We start from the raw sequence: 16,600 nt of genomic DNA on the forward strand, positions 1-16,600 counted from the left end.
CGCAGGGGCTCAGGCAATCCACTCATCTCAGCCTCCCAAAGCGCGGGATTACAGGCTGAGCCACCGAGCCGGCTTGATATTGATTTTTTATAAAGAGAACAGGCCAGGTGCTCATGCCTGTAATCCCAGCACCTTGGGAGGTTGAGGTGGGAAGATCACTTGAGGACAGGAGTTCAAGACCAGCCTCCTAGGCAACACAGTGAGACCCTGTCTCTATTTAAACAATAAAATTTTTTAAATATAAAAATAAAAAAAGGCCAGGCTCGGTGGCTCAGCCTGTAATCCTGCGCCTTTGGGAGGCTGAGGTGAGTGGATTGCCTGAGCCCGCGGGTTCGAGACCCGCCTGGGCAGCGAGACCTCATCTCTACAATAAATCAAAAAATCAGCCGGGCGTGGTAGCACATGCCTATAATTCCGGCTACTTGGAAGGCTGAGGTGGAAAGATCACCGGAGCCCAGCAGGTCGAGGCTGCGGTGGCCAGGAGCGGCCACTGCACTCCGGTCTGGGCGACAGAGTGAGACTCCGACTCAAAAAATAAAAAAAAAATTTAAAAAATAAAAAAAAAAAAAGGAGAAGAAGCAGTTGGCAGTACCGCCATACCCCAAAGAGCTAATGCAAATGAGAGACCACACCAGGTGCTGGTGAGGTGTAGGTCATGAAGTACCTAAACAGAGCTGGTAGGACTATCAACAAGTGCATCCACTCCCCAAAACTGTTTGGCAAGATCTATTAAAGATGCTCATACAGGCTGGGCACTATACCTCATGCCTGTAATCCCAGCACTTTGGGAGGCCGAGACAGGAGGATTGTTTGAGGCCAGGAATTTGAAAACAGCCTGGGCAACATAGTGAGACCTCATCTCTACAAAAAATTTAAAAATTAGGTGTGGTGGCACGTGCCTGTAGTCCTAGTTACTCAGGAGGCTGATGCAGGAGAATTGAGTACAGGAGTTGGAGGTTGCAGTGAGCTGTGGTCTTGCCACTGCACTGGCAACAGAGTGAGACCCTGACTCAAAAAAAAAAAAAAAGATGTACATACACCTCTCCCATGACTCAGAAATGCTACTCCTAGGTACACAGGTACAAAAAAAAATGCACTAGAATATTCACAGCAGCAGAGGTGCAGTAGATAATCAAGTTATATCCATGCAACTAAATCCTGCAGGGGAGCCATGATTATGAATGAACTTAAACACCTCCAAGACACGAATGATCTTCAGTGTTGTAGGAAAGGAACCAAGTGCAAAAGAATATATCTGTGTGATCTCATTTATATAAAGTACGAAAAATGTGCAAGCCAAGTGTGGAGGCGCATGCCTGTAGTCCCAGCTACTTGGAAGGCTAAGGCAGAGGATCATTTCAGATGGGAGGCCAACCTGAACAACACAGCGAGACCCCAGTCTCTTAAAAAAAAAATGGTGGCAAATTTCAGCTGTTGGAAGTCAGGATACTGGTGTCCCTGGGGCGGGAGTCAGGGTATGTTTCATTTCTTAATGCGGATGCTGGTTTCATGTGTGTTGGACTGGTGGAAAGCCACTGAGCCATACACTTAACTATCTTTGCTCTATTCTATTTACATATTGTAGTTCAATAAACTATTACTCAAAAAAGAAATTCAGCTGGAGGGGGAGATAAGATTGCCAGATTTAGCAAATCAAAATATAGGATGCCCAATTAAATTTGAATTTCAGATAAATGAAGACTAATATTTTTTACCCTATACTTGTCGCATTATATATTTCCATTGTATCAGGCAACCTGGGAGGATCCAACCATTCCCATTCAGGCCTGGGAAGACCTGACATGAACTATTATGGAGCCCTCCTGACTTTGTCTCCCTTTAGTCTTGACCTCTTTCTCTTCTGTCCTCTCTCTCTCTTTCCTTTTAGAGTCAGGGTCTCACTGTCATGCAGTGGCATGATCATGGCTCACAGCAGCCTCAATCTCTTGCACTAAGTTGATCCTTCCACCTCAGCCTCCCCAGTAGTTGGGTCTGCAGGCACACACCACCATGGCTGGCTAATTTTTAAATTTTTTGTAGAGATGAGGCTTCACTATGTTGCCCAGGCTGGTCTTGAAATCCTGGACTCAAGCAATCCTCTCACTTCAGCCTCCCTAAGTGCTGGGATTATAGGCGTGAGCCACCACGTCCAGGCAAGTCTTGACCTCTTTGTGCAGAACTCGCCATGTACCCTCTCAACCTCCCCCAGTGCCAGGCCTAGAGCACTGAGAGGCATTCCCCATGCAGACTGAGCCCTGGGACAGCAAGCAGAAGCCCCTCATTCCCACTCTCCCCAACCCCCACGGGTGCAGGCGAGACCCTTGCCCCTCACCCAGAGCCCCAACTTGCAGTTTTCTCCCCATGCATCCCCTTAGGGCTCCAGCTTTCCAGCTGTTCTCAGGAGCCTCAGCAGCAGCTGGGCTGGGAACACAGTGGGAGGTAAATGGCCCCTCCGAGCTGCTGCTCTACAGCGAACTTGCAGCCAGAGTCAGAAGTCCTGCATCTGGGCTTCATTAATCCCAAACCCAGGCCTGCGCGGGAGCTCATTTGCTCACAGCAGGCGGGGAGGGGCCGACCTAGGGTGAGGGGAGCTGGCAGGCCGCGAAGCAGTGCTGGGGGTGCTTCCAGAAGGGAAGAGGCGGGCCTGGGTGGGTCAAGACAGGGCTGTAATCCAGAAATGAAGAAAAGCACCAGAAAAAGCACCAAGGGAGTGAATGGATGAAAAGAAACCCACATCTGACAGCGGCCAGCCCCCCTTCACTGTCCCGTCTGCCGCTGCCTTTCATCCTAACGGCCTTCCCTCCCTTTTAAACACAGTCCTGCATTCTCAGGGAGAGGGGGTGGGACCACTGTTTTATTTTGTAAACTGAGACCTTACTCCACAGAAGGGAGCAAGAGAAACCTCACTCCAAACACCACCAAACTGTACAGGGGGCAATCAGAGGCCCGGCTGGCTGTAGGCTTTCCCTCCCTGGAAGCTGCCTGACCCCGCCTGGCAAGGCCTCCCCAGAACTCCAACCAGGCAGACAAACAAAGATGGAGAAGCCACAGGAGACATCCCGGTCACTGTCATATAAGGCAACAGGCTCCAGCCCTTGCGCTCACACCAGGCCAGGCCAGGCCAGCCTCTGCCTCCGCCTCTACCCTGTCCCCCTCCACCCCCACCCCACAGGCCTCTGTAAGACCAGGACACTGGATCAGCACTCAGAGGAGCCGAGGGCACTGGGAAATTTGGAAATGACTTTTCCAAACCGACAGCACAGAGCCGGGAAGTGGAACGCAAGGGTTCTGCTTGCCAGCCTTCGCAAAGTGCACCCAGCCCTGGCACCCTGCAGGAGCACCCAAGAAGGTAAAGGCAACCATCAAGCGGGCCACTGGGATGTCAGGGTGACGGCGTGGGTCAGTGCAGTCCCTCTGGAGCCCCCTGTCTTCACTCCCTTGGCCCTGCCAGGCTGAACTGCCCTAAAAGGCTGCCAGGCATCTGGCCAAAGGCATGAGCTGCCTTTTCCACGTCTCTAGGGCAGCTCAGGAAGCAACAGCAGTGGCCTGTTCCGCTGTAGAAATGCTGTCTAACACCCTACCTCATGGCGCCTGCCCAGCTTGCATCCTGGGGCTGCCATAGCACCTCTCAACCACCACGCTGCCTGTCATGCCACCTGTTCTCTGTGCCTTCACCTGGACTCTTCTGTCTCGAAGCAAGTGTGTGCTACCCGGGCAGAAGAACCAGAGCCTGGGCTTAGAACCTGGTGTTACCTCCCCAGAGTCTGCTCTTCCACCCTCCCTGAGTCTGCAAGCCCATGGCCACCAGCTGCCTGCTCATCCACAGTCGTATTTGGGCACACAAGTGACAGCAGGAGGAGGCAGCGGGACACAGCAGACCACAGATCCAGATGGTGGACCACCACAGGGCAGCATGAGAAAGCCGTCTATAACCACTCACATCAACGTACAGGAATCTCACAAACCAAATGCTGAGCCAAGGAAGCCAGACACAAGGGGGAACAAGCTGCACGGTCCCATCTATGGAAATGTTTAAAAACAGGCAAAGTGGATCCATGTGATAATGTCTGAGAAGTGGACACTTCTGCAGCAGGGATGCCTAGGAGGGCCCAAGGGGGCTTCTGGGGAGGAGCTGATACTCTGTCTCATGGTTGGGTGGCACAGGGATAGTATCCTTTGCAAAGTGCACTGAGTGTCCACCTTTGATATGGGGACGCTTCCCTTCATTAAATAAACAAGTACATATGGACAGTCGCAAGTCAACTTCCTTTCTCTCTCTCTTTTTCTCTTTCTCTCTTTCCCTCCCTCCCCTCTCTCTCTTTTTTTGAACCGGGGGGGTCCCACTCTGTTGCCCAGGCTGGAGTGTAGCGGCATCATCACGATGATCATGGCTCACAGCAACCTCAATTTTTTAAGCTCAGGTGATTCTTCCTTTTCAGCCTCCTGTGCCGGGACTACAGGTGCACACCACCACACCCAGCAATTTCTTTGATTTTTTTTGTAGAGACAAGGTTTCACTATGTAGCCTGGGCTGGTCTCAAGTTCCTGGGCTCAAGCCATCTGCCCACCTTAGCCTCCCGAAGTGCTGGGATTACAGCCATGAGCCACTGTGCTCGCCCCTTTCTTTGTATGATGATCAAATCACAGAAGCTTGGGCTTAGAAAACACCTTGAAGTCCCCTCATCTAACGTCTGCATAATCATCTATGTAATTCCCTTTGCCACACCCCCAACAAGTGTTCATTTCAGCACAGGAAGTGCAGTGTCTGCCAAGACAGCCAATTCATTTACTGGACTAACCAAAGGAAGCTGTTCCCACATTCTGCCAAAATCTCCCCTCTGGGACTTCCACCCAAAGCTTCTGGATCCCGCACCCTGGGGTCTCCGAGAAGGAGCCTGCTGACGGGTTAGGCCCACCATTGCATTCTCATGGGCACTCTTCTGCAGGCCCAACAGCCCCCCTTTCCCATCTTCCGGAGTCTTTTTGCATTTGGGTATGGGTCCTCCGAAGGCCCTGGGGGCTGTCAATGTTCTCTTTCAAGTGAGATGCTTGGAACTGAGGCTGATGCTCATTTTCTTGGCAGCCCCAAGGACGAGGCGACGCAGTTAACAGATTGAGCTCAAAGTCTTTTTTCACACATCTTGCTGTCAAATCCCATTTCCCAGATCCTGTTCTTAATTGTGCAGCTGGGCCTCCCTTTTCGACTCAGCCCGTCATTACGGTCTGTTGAGATCTTCTCGGATCTTCAATCTGCTGTCAGTTGTACTCATGTCATCTGTGAATCTGACCATTGTTCCATTAATGGCCTCATCCAAAACATGGGCTCTGCCCTGGCCAACTTGTTAGTGAAGATAGAACTCTGGGTGGCCTTAGGGGCTTGCCCTCCAGGCGCACTCTGATGGCTAAGCCTACATCCTTCTGCCATCTTTCAGCCCACACTCCTTCATGCTGCCCCCAGAATATGATGACAGCCTCTATTAAATGACCTAGGAAAACCTAGGTACGCGTACTCCAATCTCTACAGAGTATGATTTCGGCTGACCTGCCAAAGAGTAAGTGAAGTCCCCATGGAGTCAGAGCCCACATCTCCCAGCAGAGGCGGGACATCCTCTCACTGGAGGGGACTGGACCCCATCTGCACAGTGAGATGCCATCACACAGTCTCCTGCACTAGCTCAGACTTTATTTTTTATTTATTTTTTGAGTTGGAGTCTCACTTTGTTGCCTAGCCTGGAGTGCTGTGGCACGCTCATGGCCACTGCAGCCTCGACCTGCTGGGCTCCGGCTATCCTTCCGCCTCAGCCTTCCAAGTAGCCAGAACTACAGGCGTGTGCAACCACACCCAGCTGATTTTTTTTATTTATTGTAGAGATGAGGTCTTGCCAAGTTACCTGGGTGGGTCTCGAACTCGCAGGCTCAGGTAATCCAGTCTCCTCGGCCTCCCAAAGTCCTGGGATTACTGGCTGAGCCACCAAGCCCAGTCAGCTCAGACTTTAATGCTCTCCAACCAATATTGATTCCAGATGAAAAAATTTTCCCCTCAACAAAGAAGCAAAATAGGAATTATGTAGTGTTGCTTTCTCTTCATCAGTGTTAACATTTTATTGTCAGCCCAAAAGAGTACTCCTTGCTTCAAAAATAACTACACAGAAGCTCCTTGGATGGCCACTGGCATTTCCCAACAACACTGGTTCGTGCCACTTGTCCACTTACCCTGCTCCCCTTCTGTATTCCACGTGTGTCAAAACCTGAGCTCAAGCAGGAGTTCTGGGGGAGTTCCCAGCCTTTAGATACTTCCCCCCTTTTCCTCCCTGGGTTCATTTGCAATCCACACTCTGAGTTGTAGTCCACCTGACTCATCTTTCTTTGCAGAAAATCCTATCTCCTTCCCTCTGCTTTTTTGAAATCTGCCCCCTAGAAGCAACCACAGCACAAGCATGCTCCGCGAGCCCCTCTTCCATGCCGGCCTCTGTGTACCCAGAGAGCAAAGCCACAGCCGCTGCCCCTACAATGCCCACAGCCCAGGGGTCAGCAGAGGGGACCTGACTGCTGTGCACTGGGTCAGGAGGCTGCTCCTAGTGTTGAGGCTGAGAGATGGAAACCAGGCAAAGAGGAGGAGGATGGAAAGAGGCCTCTTAAGACAGATGTGGAAAAGCTTGTAGGCAAACGTTCATCATGAGTTTAAGTAGCTGCAAGATGTTAGGATGTGGAAAAAGCATGGAAGCCTGCAGGGGGATGGAGGAACAGGTGGGACTGGGAAGGTGGGCACAAAGGCTCTCCAACATCAGTCTGCTGCTGAAGTTTCATCCTGAGAATTTTGAGCAAAGCAGTGACATGACCATGTGTGCATCTGAAGGAAGCTCACACTGCTGGACGGATCAGACAGAACCTGGAAGGAGATGGTCAATTCAGCAGAAATCCAAATGTGGGTGTAGACAGAACTGCTGTTTTTTGTTTTGTCTTGTTTTGTGTGAGTCGGAGTCTCACTCCATCACCCAGGCTAGAGTGCAGTGGCTCGCTCTCAGCCACTGCAGCCTCGACCTGCTGGGCTCTGGCGATCCTTCCGCCTCAGCCTTCCAAGTAGCCAGAACTACAGGCGTGCGCTTCCATGCCCCGCTAATTTTTTTTATTTATTGTAGAGATGAGGGCTTGCCAAGTTGCCCAGGTGGGTCTTGAACCCACGGGCTCAGGCAATTCACTCACCTCGGCCTCCCAAAGCGCGAGACTACAGGTTGAGCCGAGCCCAGCAGAACTGCTGTTTTAAGATAGGAGACACATGAGCACATTTATTTGCTGTGGAGAAAGAGCTAGCAGAGAATGAAAAGCTAACCCTACAGGAATCAGAAGGGATGACTGCAGAAGAAAGGTTCTGGAAGAGGCAGGACTGTTGGGGTCCAGAATTATGGGCCCGCTGGGAAGGAAGGAGGTGAGCATTGGGAGTGTGCTGGATGTGCCTATTAACAGTAGGGGTGGCAGGAACACTGCTGTTTGCTGGGAGTGCGGAGGCTGCAGCAGCAGGGAGCATGATGAAGTGAGGAATCTGCTGAGGGTTCCAGGAGGTTGACCCGGAACTCAGAGTGAAGGGGTCAGGGCACGAGTTGGGGACAGAAATACATGTGTGGCGCCATCCATGTGGCTGTGCAGTTTCAGGGCCGGCAGATCTAAAGAACAAGTAGGAAGGGAGTCCATGGTAGAGCGAGGCATCCAGGAACTGATCCAGGGTCTGGACACAATGGTGAACAGGGGGAAGGGAAGGCGGAGCCCTCTGGTGCTGCATGAGAGTGAGTGGGAATGGGAAGGAAACAGGGAGGGCTTTGAGGGAAGCCCTGTTGCACCTGCGTGGACCCTACTCTTATGCTCAGCAAACACCTGGCAGTCATGAAGGCTGTCTTCTCCCAAGGCTGACTGCACTTCTACACCATCAGCTAGGTCTTCCTTGGTGGGCATCAGACAGAAGAGATGCTGAGAGGATACTGGGGAATTCCAGAATTCATGGGATGGTGGAGACACTGGCCCAGGGATGCTGGGCAGCAGTGGCCCTGGCAAGATCCCTGCTCAAGGTGAGCCTAGTGAGGGCTGCTGTCCCTGGAACCTTCCCTCAGGAGCATCCAATTGGTCAGTCCTGGATCTAGCTCCCAGGCAGTGGAACAAAGGAATATCTGGCTCTCAGCGTCTGTGCGGAAGGAGGCCCAATGAGGAATTTCCTCCCACCAAGAGACGATGTTCAAATTCTGGGAACGCCCTCCCCCCCTCAAATATCTCAATGTGTTTCCATCACAGAGGTAAGAAGAGTGCCAAATTTTGTTATTCACAAATCTTACTAAGCCCCCATGAGACTGAAGTCACTGTTCAGTATGCTGGGATAGAGTCATGAAGGACAGACAAAGGCCTGACCCTCAGGGAGCTGACACTCTGATGGGGGAGGGGGCAGGAAACCCAGGAACAAATACATCTCTGGTACTGGTAAGTTGGTGAAGAGAAAGAAAGAAAAGTGAGGTTCTGGAGAGCCCTGAGGTGGAAGCTAATTGGGAAAAGATGACCAGGTGAGTCTCTCTGAGGCGGTGACATGTGAGCAAAGACCACCAGGATGTGAGAGTGGGCGTCTCCTGCCAATGTGGCAGGGGGTAGGCAGCGAGGGGACATCAAGACGCAGGTGCCCAGTGTGTCCCAGGGACGATGAGAGAGGAGCAGTGGGCGGGGCCATGTCATGAAGGTGCCTCACAGGCCGTCTTAAAGACTCTAGACCTCCTTCTAAGATGACACAAAGCCTGAAGCAGGGAAATGGTTTAGTTGTTTATGATATTTCTTTTGTTTTTGCTTTTTCTGAGTTGGAGTCTCATTCTGTCACCTGGACAGGAGTATAGTGGCACGATGATGGTCACCACAGCTTCAAACTCCTGGGCTCAGTCCAGCTTTCTGCTTCAGACTCCCGAGGAGTTGGGGCTACAGGCGTGCATCGCCATGTCTGGCTAATTTGTGTGTGTGTGTGTGTGTGTGTGTGTGTGTGTGTGTGTGTGTGTGTGGAGAACATCAGACTCATGTTTATTAGGGGGGGAAGAGGGAGGTCCCCTTGCCCTCATTCTCCTTAACACAGTGCAAAGTCCCCAAGCCTCTGCCCTTCCAGGTGGGGGGTGGGGGATGGGTGATCAGAAGGCCCTAGTTCTAGCAGCAAGCCAAGAACAAGGTGGGGGACAGTTGGACCTTCCTCATCACAGAGGCCCAGGCCCCAATTCACTTGAACCCTCACCCTCCGGCAGGCTCAGATGTCAATGAGTTCCCAGTCTTGGTTCTGCCTCTTTACCACAAACACCCTCTGTCCTGACACGGTCACCAGACAGGCGCGCGAAGGGTATGTTCACGCCATGGTGTAGTCGAAAACTGCAAGCCGTGCTGACCAGTTCAGAGCTGGGGCTGGCTGCCTGTTTGTCATTCTCGAGATCCCCAGAGGACACCAGCACTGCACCTTCACTCAGCACCTGGCAGCCGAGCTGGTCTGGGCTTTGCTCCAGCCCCTGGGTCACTACAGAAGTCATCGCAGCCTTAGGTGTTGGGAGCGCTCCCTACCAGACGGGTAGCTTCCGGCTCCCTTGCCTGTGTTTTGTAGAGATGAGGTCTCACTATGTTGCCCAGGCTGTTCCCTTCCACACTGAAGCAGCATGCACAGGATGTTTAATAAACAGCCTCAGATGGTGGTGGAGGAGGGTCCCCAGAGCCTGGGAGCATCAGCTTTCAGTGGTATGCAGGCAGCCCCCTTCTTCCCGACAGGGATCTTGCAAGTGGCTGCTCCAAGCACATGCCAGAGGCCCTGAACAGAAGCAGGAGCACCGGCTGCTCTTCCCAACAGCGACCAGATCCACCCAGCGGGGCCACCATCCCAAGGCAGCTATCCCTCCTAGAATTTCCTCTTTCTGTTGGCTCCATTTCAGGTGGTTTGCTCTCGTATTTACTTTCATTTTTCATGGTGAAGCTCAACTCTTCCTTAAATGTGTGGCACATCCCATGAAGTCTACATTAATAAGAAAGGGCCCTGGGGGTGCCTTGCATAAATGTCAGTGGGAGTTCTCGCTTTGTGCTTGACCACTCAGTTGAGTAGACTAAGAGTGTGACAGCCCCCGTCCAACAATCTGCCTTTCTTCCTGGGGTCAGTCTGGGCATGGAGCCCAGTGGGGCAGCCACCAGCAAGCAAGCTTGTCCACATCACAGTGGGCAGCACGGTGGGGCAGTGGCTGATGAAAGACCCACAGTGTATGCAAGGAGGTTGGAAAAAAGAGTCAGAAGCTCTTTACCACCCAGGATGGAAAGACTGCCAAGAAGTAAAAAGAAGATACAGGGAGAACATGTATGTATATGTACGTACGTACACACACACACACACACACACACAGAATGGTGACTAGCTAGGTGCCTCTGGCACAGGGGGAGGGGTGCATTTTCAATATCTACTCCTTGGTGTCTTTTGAATTTTGTACCATTTGAATGCTTTATCTATTTAGAAAAAGAAATACAACTCATACAAATAAGTGAAAATGAAATAAAAAACACCTGTCCCGAGGAGCCATCCTCTTCCCTGGTAGAGCTCTTGGCACAAGGTTGACACGTGTGTTTCAAAGTCAGGTAAAGGATGCTCTGTTTTATTCACTCCTCAGCATTTAAGGGGCACTTACTATGGGCCCTGTAGCTATAAGGAAATCCCGCAAAGGGCACTGACTCCTGAAATCACAGCTTAATGTGGCTTAGCAGATAAAGGAGTGAAATCATAAACTTCATAAGATATAATGAAGGTAGTTAGTTTCAAATCTGCTGTGAAAGGATGAATTATTAAGACAAACAAATCAGTGTTGTCAGCCTGGGCAACACAGCAAGATCTTGTCTCTACAAAAAAAAAAAAATTAAAAAATTAGTTAGGCATGGTGGTGCACATCTGTAGTCCTCTGGAGGACGAGGCGGAAGGATCACCTGAGCCCAGAAGGTCAAGGCTGTGGTGAGCTGTTATCGTGCCACTGTACTCCATCCTGGGCAACAGTGAGACCCTGACTCAAACAAACAAAAAAAAAGGTGTTGGGTCTACTGGCTCTTTAGGGGAGGAAAAAATCAAGTTAGATCCTTGTCTCATATTGAGGAAAAATAGATTCTAGATGAGATTAAGAGCTAACAGAAACAAAGTTATATAAGTATTGAAAGAAAATAGAACACACTATTTTTACGGTCTTAGGGTGAGGAAGGCCTTCCTATTCAAGATAAAAAGATTCAGTCACACAAAAATCCCAGTCAATTTTCTGTACTATTCATGCAACTTTACTGTACATCTAAATCTATCTAAAATTAAAAATTTATTGAAAAAGTAAAAAAAAAAAAAAAAAATCTGGTTCACCAAAAGATCCCACACATAAAGATATTTTAAAGGACACAATTTACAACCTTAGGAGAAAACATATATTTAATAAGCAGCATGTAGATCAATCATATAGTTAATAAGAAGATAAATTACCTGGTGGAAAAATGGGTAAGAAATACCAAAAGGTAATTTACAGTAAGAGACTCACAAAAGGACAATAACTGTATGAAAAGACACTCATTTTCACTGGCAAGCAAAGAAATGAAAATCAGAACCACAGGTTGACATTGCCACTTGCCAGACTGACCAAAACTTGAAAACAAAACAGAGTATGTAGCATTAATGAGGATGTGAAAAAACAGGCCTTATCCTATCCGTTTGGTGGCATTATTAATAAACAGCTTTTTATTGAGGTCAAATTTTTATTTTTGTTTTTTTTTTTGAGTTGGAGTCTCACTCAGTCACCCAGACTGGAATGCAGGGGCCACTCCCGGCCACCACAGCCTCGACCAGCCTCGTCCGGCGATCCTTCCGCCTCAGCCTTCCAAGTAGCTGGAACTACAGGCATGCGCTACCATGCCTGGCTAACTTTTTTGATTTATTGTAGAGATGAGGTTTCGCCAAGTTGCCCAGGTAGGTCTCGAACCTGCGGGCTCAGGCAGTTCACTCACCTCGGCCTCCCAAAGTACAGGATTACAGGCTGAGCCACGGAGCCCGGGGAGGTCAAATTTTAAATATACATACTTTAGGACTGCAATTTCACTTTGAGTAATTGATCGCAGAGAAATGTTTGCACAGATGCTCAAAGATTGTATACAGTCACTGAGTGAATGTCCTGTATTAGAGGAGTAGTTGCCCACACTAGGGAATACTATGCTGCTGTGAAAAAGAATGAGGCTCATTTGTATTTGTGTGTGTGTGTGTGTGTGTGTGTGTGTGTGTGTGTGTGTGTGTGTGTGTGTGTGTGAGAGAGACAGAGAGAGAGAGAGAGAGAGAGAGAGAGAGCGCGCGTGCGCACACAGCATCACAAACAACGTGGTCTGGTTGAAGCAAATGGGAAATTGGGCTCGATGATGGGAAGCCTTGGAGACCAGCCTAAGGCATTTGGATTTGGCCCTGCAGCTGAAGGGAGCAAGGCAAGGCAGGGACACAATAATCACAAGTAACCACAGAACAGAACAGACTTGGGGGGAAGAGTAAGAAATAGAATGCATCTGTCACCCTCTGGGTGAGGTACTGAGAAGAAAACCGGAAAGAAAGTGACTGATTTAAAGTGATCCAGATGAGGCACCAGCTGTCACGGAGTTGACATGGAGAGAAGGCCATAAATAAGGATTTAGGAGCCAGAAGCAGTGGCTTACACCTATAATCTTAGCATTTTGGGAGGCTGAGGTGGGAAGATTGCTTGGGCCCAGGAGTCCGAGACTAGCCTAGGTAACTCCAAATCTGCTCCCAGAGGCCACTCTCAGACAGTCACAGGGGAAGGGGTCCCAGTGGGCAGTAACCCTGAAGGTGCCTGCCCCTGCTGAAGGTTGGGGTGGGAAGGGTGTCATTCTAGGCAGGAGGTGCTGCCAACAAATAGGCCCAGAGAAGAGAGGGCGTGAGGAGTGTCTATTCAGTAAAGGGCGGGGCCCCAGTGGAGAAGGAGGTGGAGAGATGAGGAGAGACAGGGTCACATCCAATCAATGAGTCTTATCCCTCCTGAGTTTGTTTGCTCACCTCGGCCATTCATTGGAAAATAATTTACAAAGTGCCAACAGCATACCAGGTACTGTTCTAGATTTGGGGCAATATGACAGTTACCCCAGCAAGGTGCCTGCTGTGGGGGAGGTGACTTGGAGGAGTGAGGCAGTCATAAACAAGGAAACAAAGAGGGAGACAATTTCTAGCAGAGCTAAATGCAATGCAGAAAATAAAACAGAATAATTGAGAGTTCAGGGGGCCGGGGAGGCATGATCAGGGGACATAATTCAGCTGAGGTTTGAATGACAAGAAGGAACCCACAGCCAAAGACTGGGAAGGGAGCCCTAAAGAAAGGAAGAGAGGGCACTTCAGGCAGAAGGTAATTGCACCAGCAATTGTTTTGCCAATAAGACCAAGTTAAGAAAATTAGACATTTTTTTTATTTGTAAAGAACTCATTAGTGCGGTGTATTTTTAGCTCTTCCTCCTGGGGATTTAGAAAAATTAGGCGGGAGGTTTGTTGGGGCTGATGGGGAAGGTTATGGATTCCTGCAGGACCCCGTGGGAATGAGTGTCTGAGGGAGGAGACCAAGAAGGAGCAGCACCTACCTGCTCCGGGAGGTCACATCCAGGAAGAACTGCACGAGGGCCAGGAGATTGTGGTGGTGGTCCGACACCCAGCTTAGGGCACAGCACAGCTGCTGGAGCTGTGAGAGAAGGGGCATTCTGGTGGGTTGACGGAGGAGGCCGCCTTCCACTCTGCCCTTACCACCCCGCCTGCTCGGGGGACTAGGGGGTCAGTCACAGAGGCCAAGGGCATTCCGATGACCTCCAGAGAGCGTCATTCCCATCCAAGGGGGCCACCTCAGTCTCTAGTGACAAAGCTGTGTGCAGATCAGGCTCGGGGTTTGGGGTACCTTCTCCGGCCACTCCCGGATGTTCTCCAGGAGCAGAAGCAGGAGCTGCTGGAGGTCAGTCTTGGGCAACAGGCGGAGGCCCACATCCAGGCCTGCGCGGCACAGCAGCTCAATCAGGTATAGAAGGTTCTCATCGGTGTAGGCCCCTGGCTGGGCCAGGACACACAGTGTCAGGAACTGAAGAGAAGGAGAGTATGACGGCAGGGATGGCCATAGCCATGTGGTGGTGGGGGTTGCGGGGGAGGAAAAAGGACTTCGAGGACAGGCAGGCAGGCATGAGCCCTTTGGATTCTAAGTGAGGCCTGGATTCTAAGCCCCCTATGGGTCCTCAGGCAGCAGGCACAGGCATGGAGAGCATGTGCTTCCTATGGCATTGGTCAGGCCTGCAGGCAGCACAACGTCTGCTGTAGTGCTGCTGAGCTTACCTTAGATGCTCTGTGGCACTCACTGGATTAAACTGCTGAATAGGTCTGAATGGCGAGCCAAGAGGGGTGCGGCGGGCGCTTGACTCACCTTATTGATGTGGTTCAGGCTAATGTCTAAGGCAGCCTCCTGGGGAGCTTCCGGCTGCTCGTTCCCGCTCAGGCTGGCCTCACCTGTAAGCACTCTAAGGTAGGAGGACAACAACAATATAGATGATAGGAAGTAAGAGGAGGTAGGCAGGGGGTAGGCAGAGGGGAGTGAGGCAGAGTGAGAGGCCCACACTTGCGCAGGTACAGGGAACTCAGATGACTCAGCCAGCAAGGGCACTGCTGCCCCGGGTGTTGGTCATCTACTGGGGCACGACAAATTAATCCAAAAAGTAGTGGCTTAAAAACATCATTCTTTCATTCATATATTCATCTATCTGTTTATTTGAGGCAGGGTTTTACTCTGTTGCTCAGGCCTGAGTATAGTGACACAATCACAGCTCACTACAGACTCCAACTCCTGGGCTCAAGCAATCCTGCTGTCTCAGCTCCCAGAGGAGATGGGGCTACAGGTACGTGCCACCATGCCTGGCTTCTTTTTTTTGTAGAGACAGGGTTTCACCTTGTTGCCTAGGTTGGTCTCAAATTCCTGGCCTCAAGCAATCCTCCCCCCTCGGCCTCTCAAAGTGTTGGAATTACAGGTGTGAGTACTGCACTCAGTCCAAAAACAGCATTAATTATCTCATGCTGTTTCTGAGAGTCAAGAATCCAGGAGCTGCTTAGCTGCATGGTTCTGGCTCGGGGTCTGTTGGGGGTCACCCTCAAGATGTTGGGTGGGGCTGTGGGCATCTCAGCTTGACTGGGCTGGAGGACCTGCCTCACTCATGTGGCTTTCGATCCACTGCCCCAGCTCCTTGTCACATGGGCCTCCAAAGGTTTCTTGATGTGGCAGCTGGTTTCCTCAAAGCTAGTGATCTGAGGGGGTGAGAGACAGAGAGAAACAAAGAGATAGAGACAGGGAGAGAAACAGAGAGACAGAGAGAGAGAGACAGAGAGAGAGAGAGAAACAGAGAGGGACAGGGAGAGAAAATATGCCCGAGACCAAGCCATAGTTTTTAACAAGCTAATCTTGGAAGTGATATATCATCTCCTCTACTGGTATCATTTTGTCGTGAAGGCCATCCTGACTTGGTATGGGAGGGGACTATACAAGAATGTGAACACCAGGAGGTGAGGATCAATGGGGCATCCTTTGGGGGCCGGATCCCACAGGCTGCCATATGGGCAAGGCCAACCGCTTCACCTTTCTGGGACTCAGAAGTTGGAAAATCATACTTCTAATGCCCCTGAAGAGTTTTCCTCAAAAGAATCCTCTCTCTGACAATTTGATGTTGTGAATCTTTGCATGCACCGAAAAGTACGCCATGTGGTACCTGACATGGGGGTCAGTTCCTAAAGTCAGCAAGGAAGGCGAAAACTAGAATAAAAACAATCCTTGAAAGCGCCCTCCAAGGGTGTCACCTTGAACTGACATGTTGTCTCCTGACAAGCCCAACGTGGCCAGCTTCCCTAGTGATGAAATGGATCTGGATGAGTACCAGATACAGTTAGAGGCCACAGTTGTGTAAAAACAATCCCCCCCTTTAAGGCCCAGTGCCACACTCAGGGTGGTGAGATGGCTTCCCACCAGCTTCCTGGACACACGCTCACTGGATGAGAGACTGGGCAGGGTCACCCTCACTATGTCATCCTCTCTCTGGCCAAATACTGTTGACTTCAAGTAAATTAAGTGAGCTCATGACAAGGCTCTGCTTTGCTGTCTCATCCCCCCTCCACTTGTGTGAACTAGCTCAGAGTTCCTGGTGACAATAATTCTCAATAAGTGAAGATATGGATGACGACAGGCCCTGGGTAGTCCCCTGCCTTGGGCATGGGGAACACGCTGAGCAAAGCTCTGCTCCTCTTCACTTCTTGGTTTTGGTGCTGCTGCTCGGGGGGAGGAGGAGAGATCCATCTCCTAGGCACCGGGAAGTTGGTACCGACAAATCAAAGTTGATGGGGGAGGGGGTGGAGCTGGGCCCAGCCCTTCTTCCAGATTTTAGCATTAGGGGCAGAGAATGGGTGAGGCTGGTGTTTGCACATCTGGACACGGACTGTGCCTGTGCCAGTATATGAGGGGGAGCTCTGGCTTGTACCAGCCGGTGAGCGTGCACCCAGTACGCAAGCATGGGTGGGTGTGCTTTCAGGTTTCCCCAA

At 50.7% G+C, this 16,600-nt stretch overlaps 2 protein-coding genes across 2 annotated transcripts in view; both read right to left on the bottom strand.

The window, feature by feature from the left end:
- FAM178B (family with sequence similarity 178 member B) overlaps positions 1 to 16,600 on the bottom strand; it is a 102,290-nt gene that overhangs the window by 27,910 nt on the left and 57,780 nt on the right. Inside the window, exons 11-13 of the mRNA XM_021708692.1 lie at positions 14,448 to 14,541; positions 13,935 to 14,111; positions 13,627 to 13,724 (exon numbers count right to left, since the gene is read on the bottom strand). Coding sequence (XP_021564367.1) covers positions 13,627 to 13,724; positions 13,935 to 14,111; positions 14,448 to 14,541 — 369 coding nt within the window. The remainder of the gene's footprint in view (positions 1 to 13,626; positions 13,725 to 13,934; positions 14,112 to 14,447; positions 14,542 to 16,600) is intronic.
- LAMTOR4 (late endosomal/lysosomal adaptor, MAPK and MTOR activator 4) lies at positions 9,260 to 9,533 on the bottom strand. The gene is given in 2 exon segments (XM_008050293.1): positions 9,260 to 9,335; positions 9,337 to 9,533. Coding segments are annotated over 2 exon segments (273 nt in total).

This window comes from Carlito syrichta, unplaced genomic scaffold (assembly GCF_000164805.1).
Source record: "Carlito syrichta isolate Samal-C Ts95f unplaced genomic scaffold, Tarsius_syrichta-2.0.1 Scaffold143520, whole genome shotgun sequence".
Taxonomy (NCBI): Eukaryota; Metazoa; Chordata; class Mammalia; order Primates; family Tarsiidae; genus Carlito; species Carlito syrichta.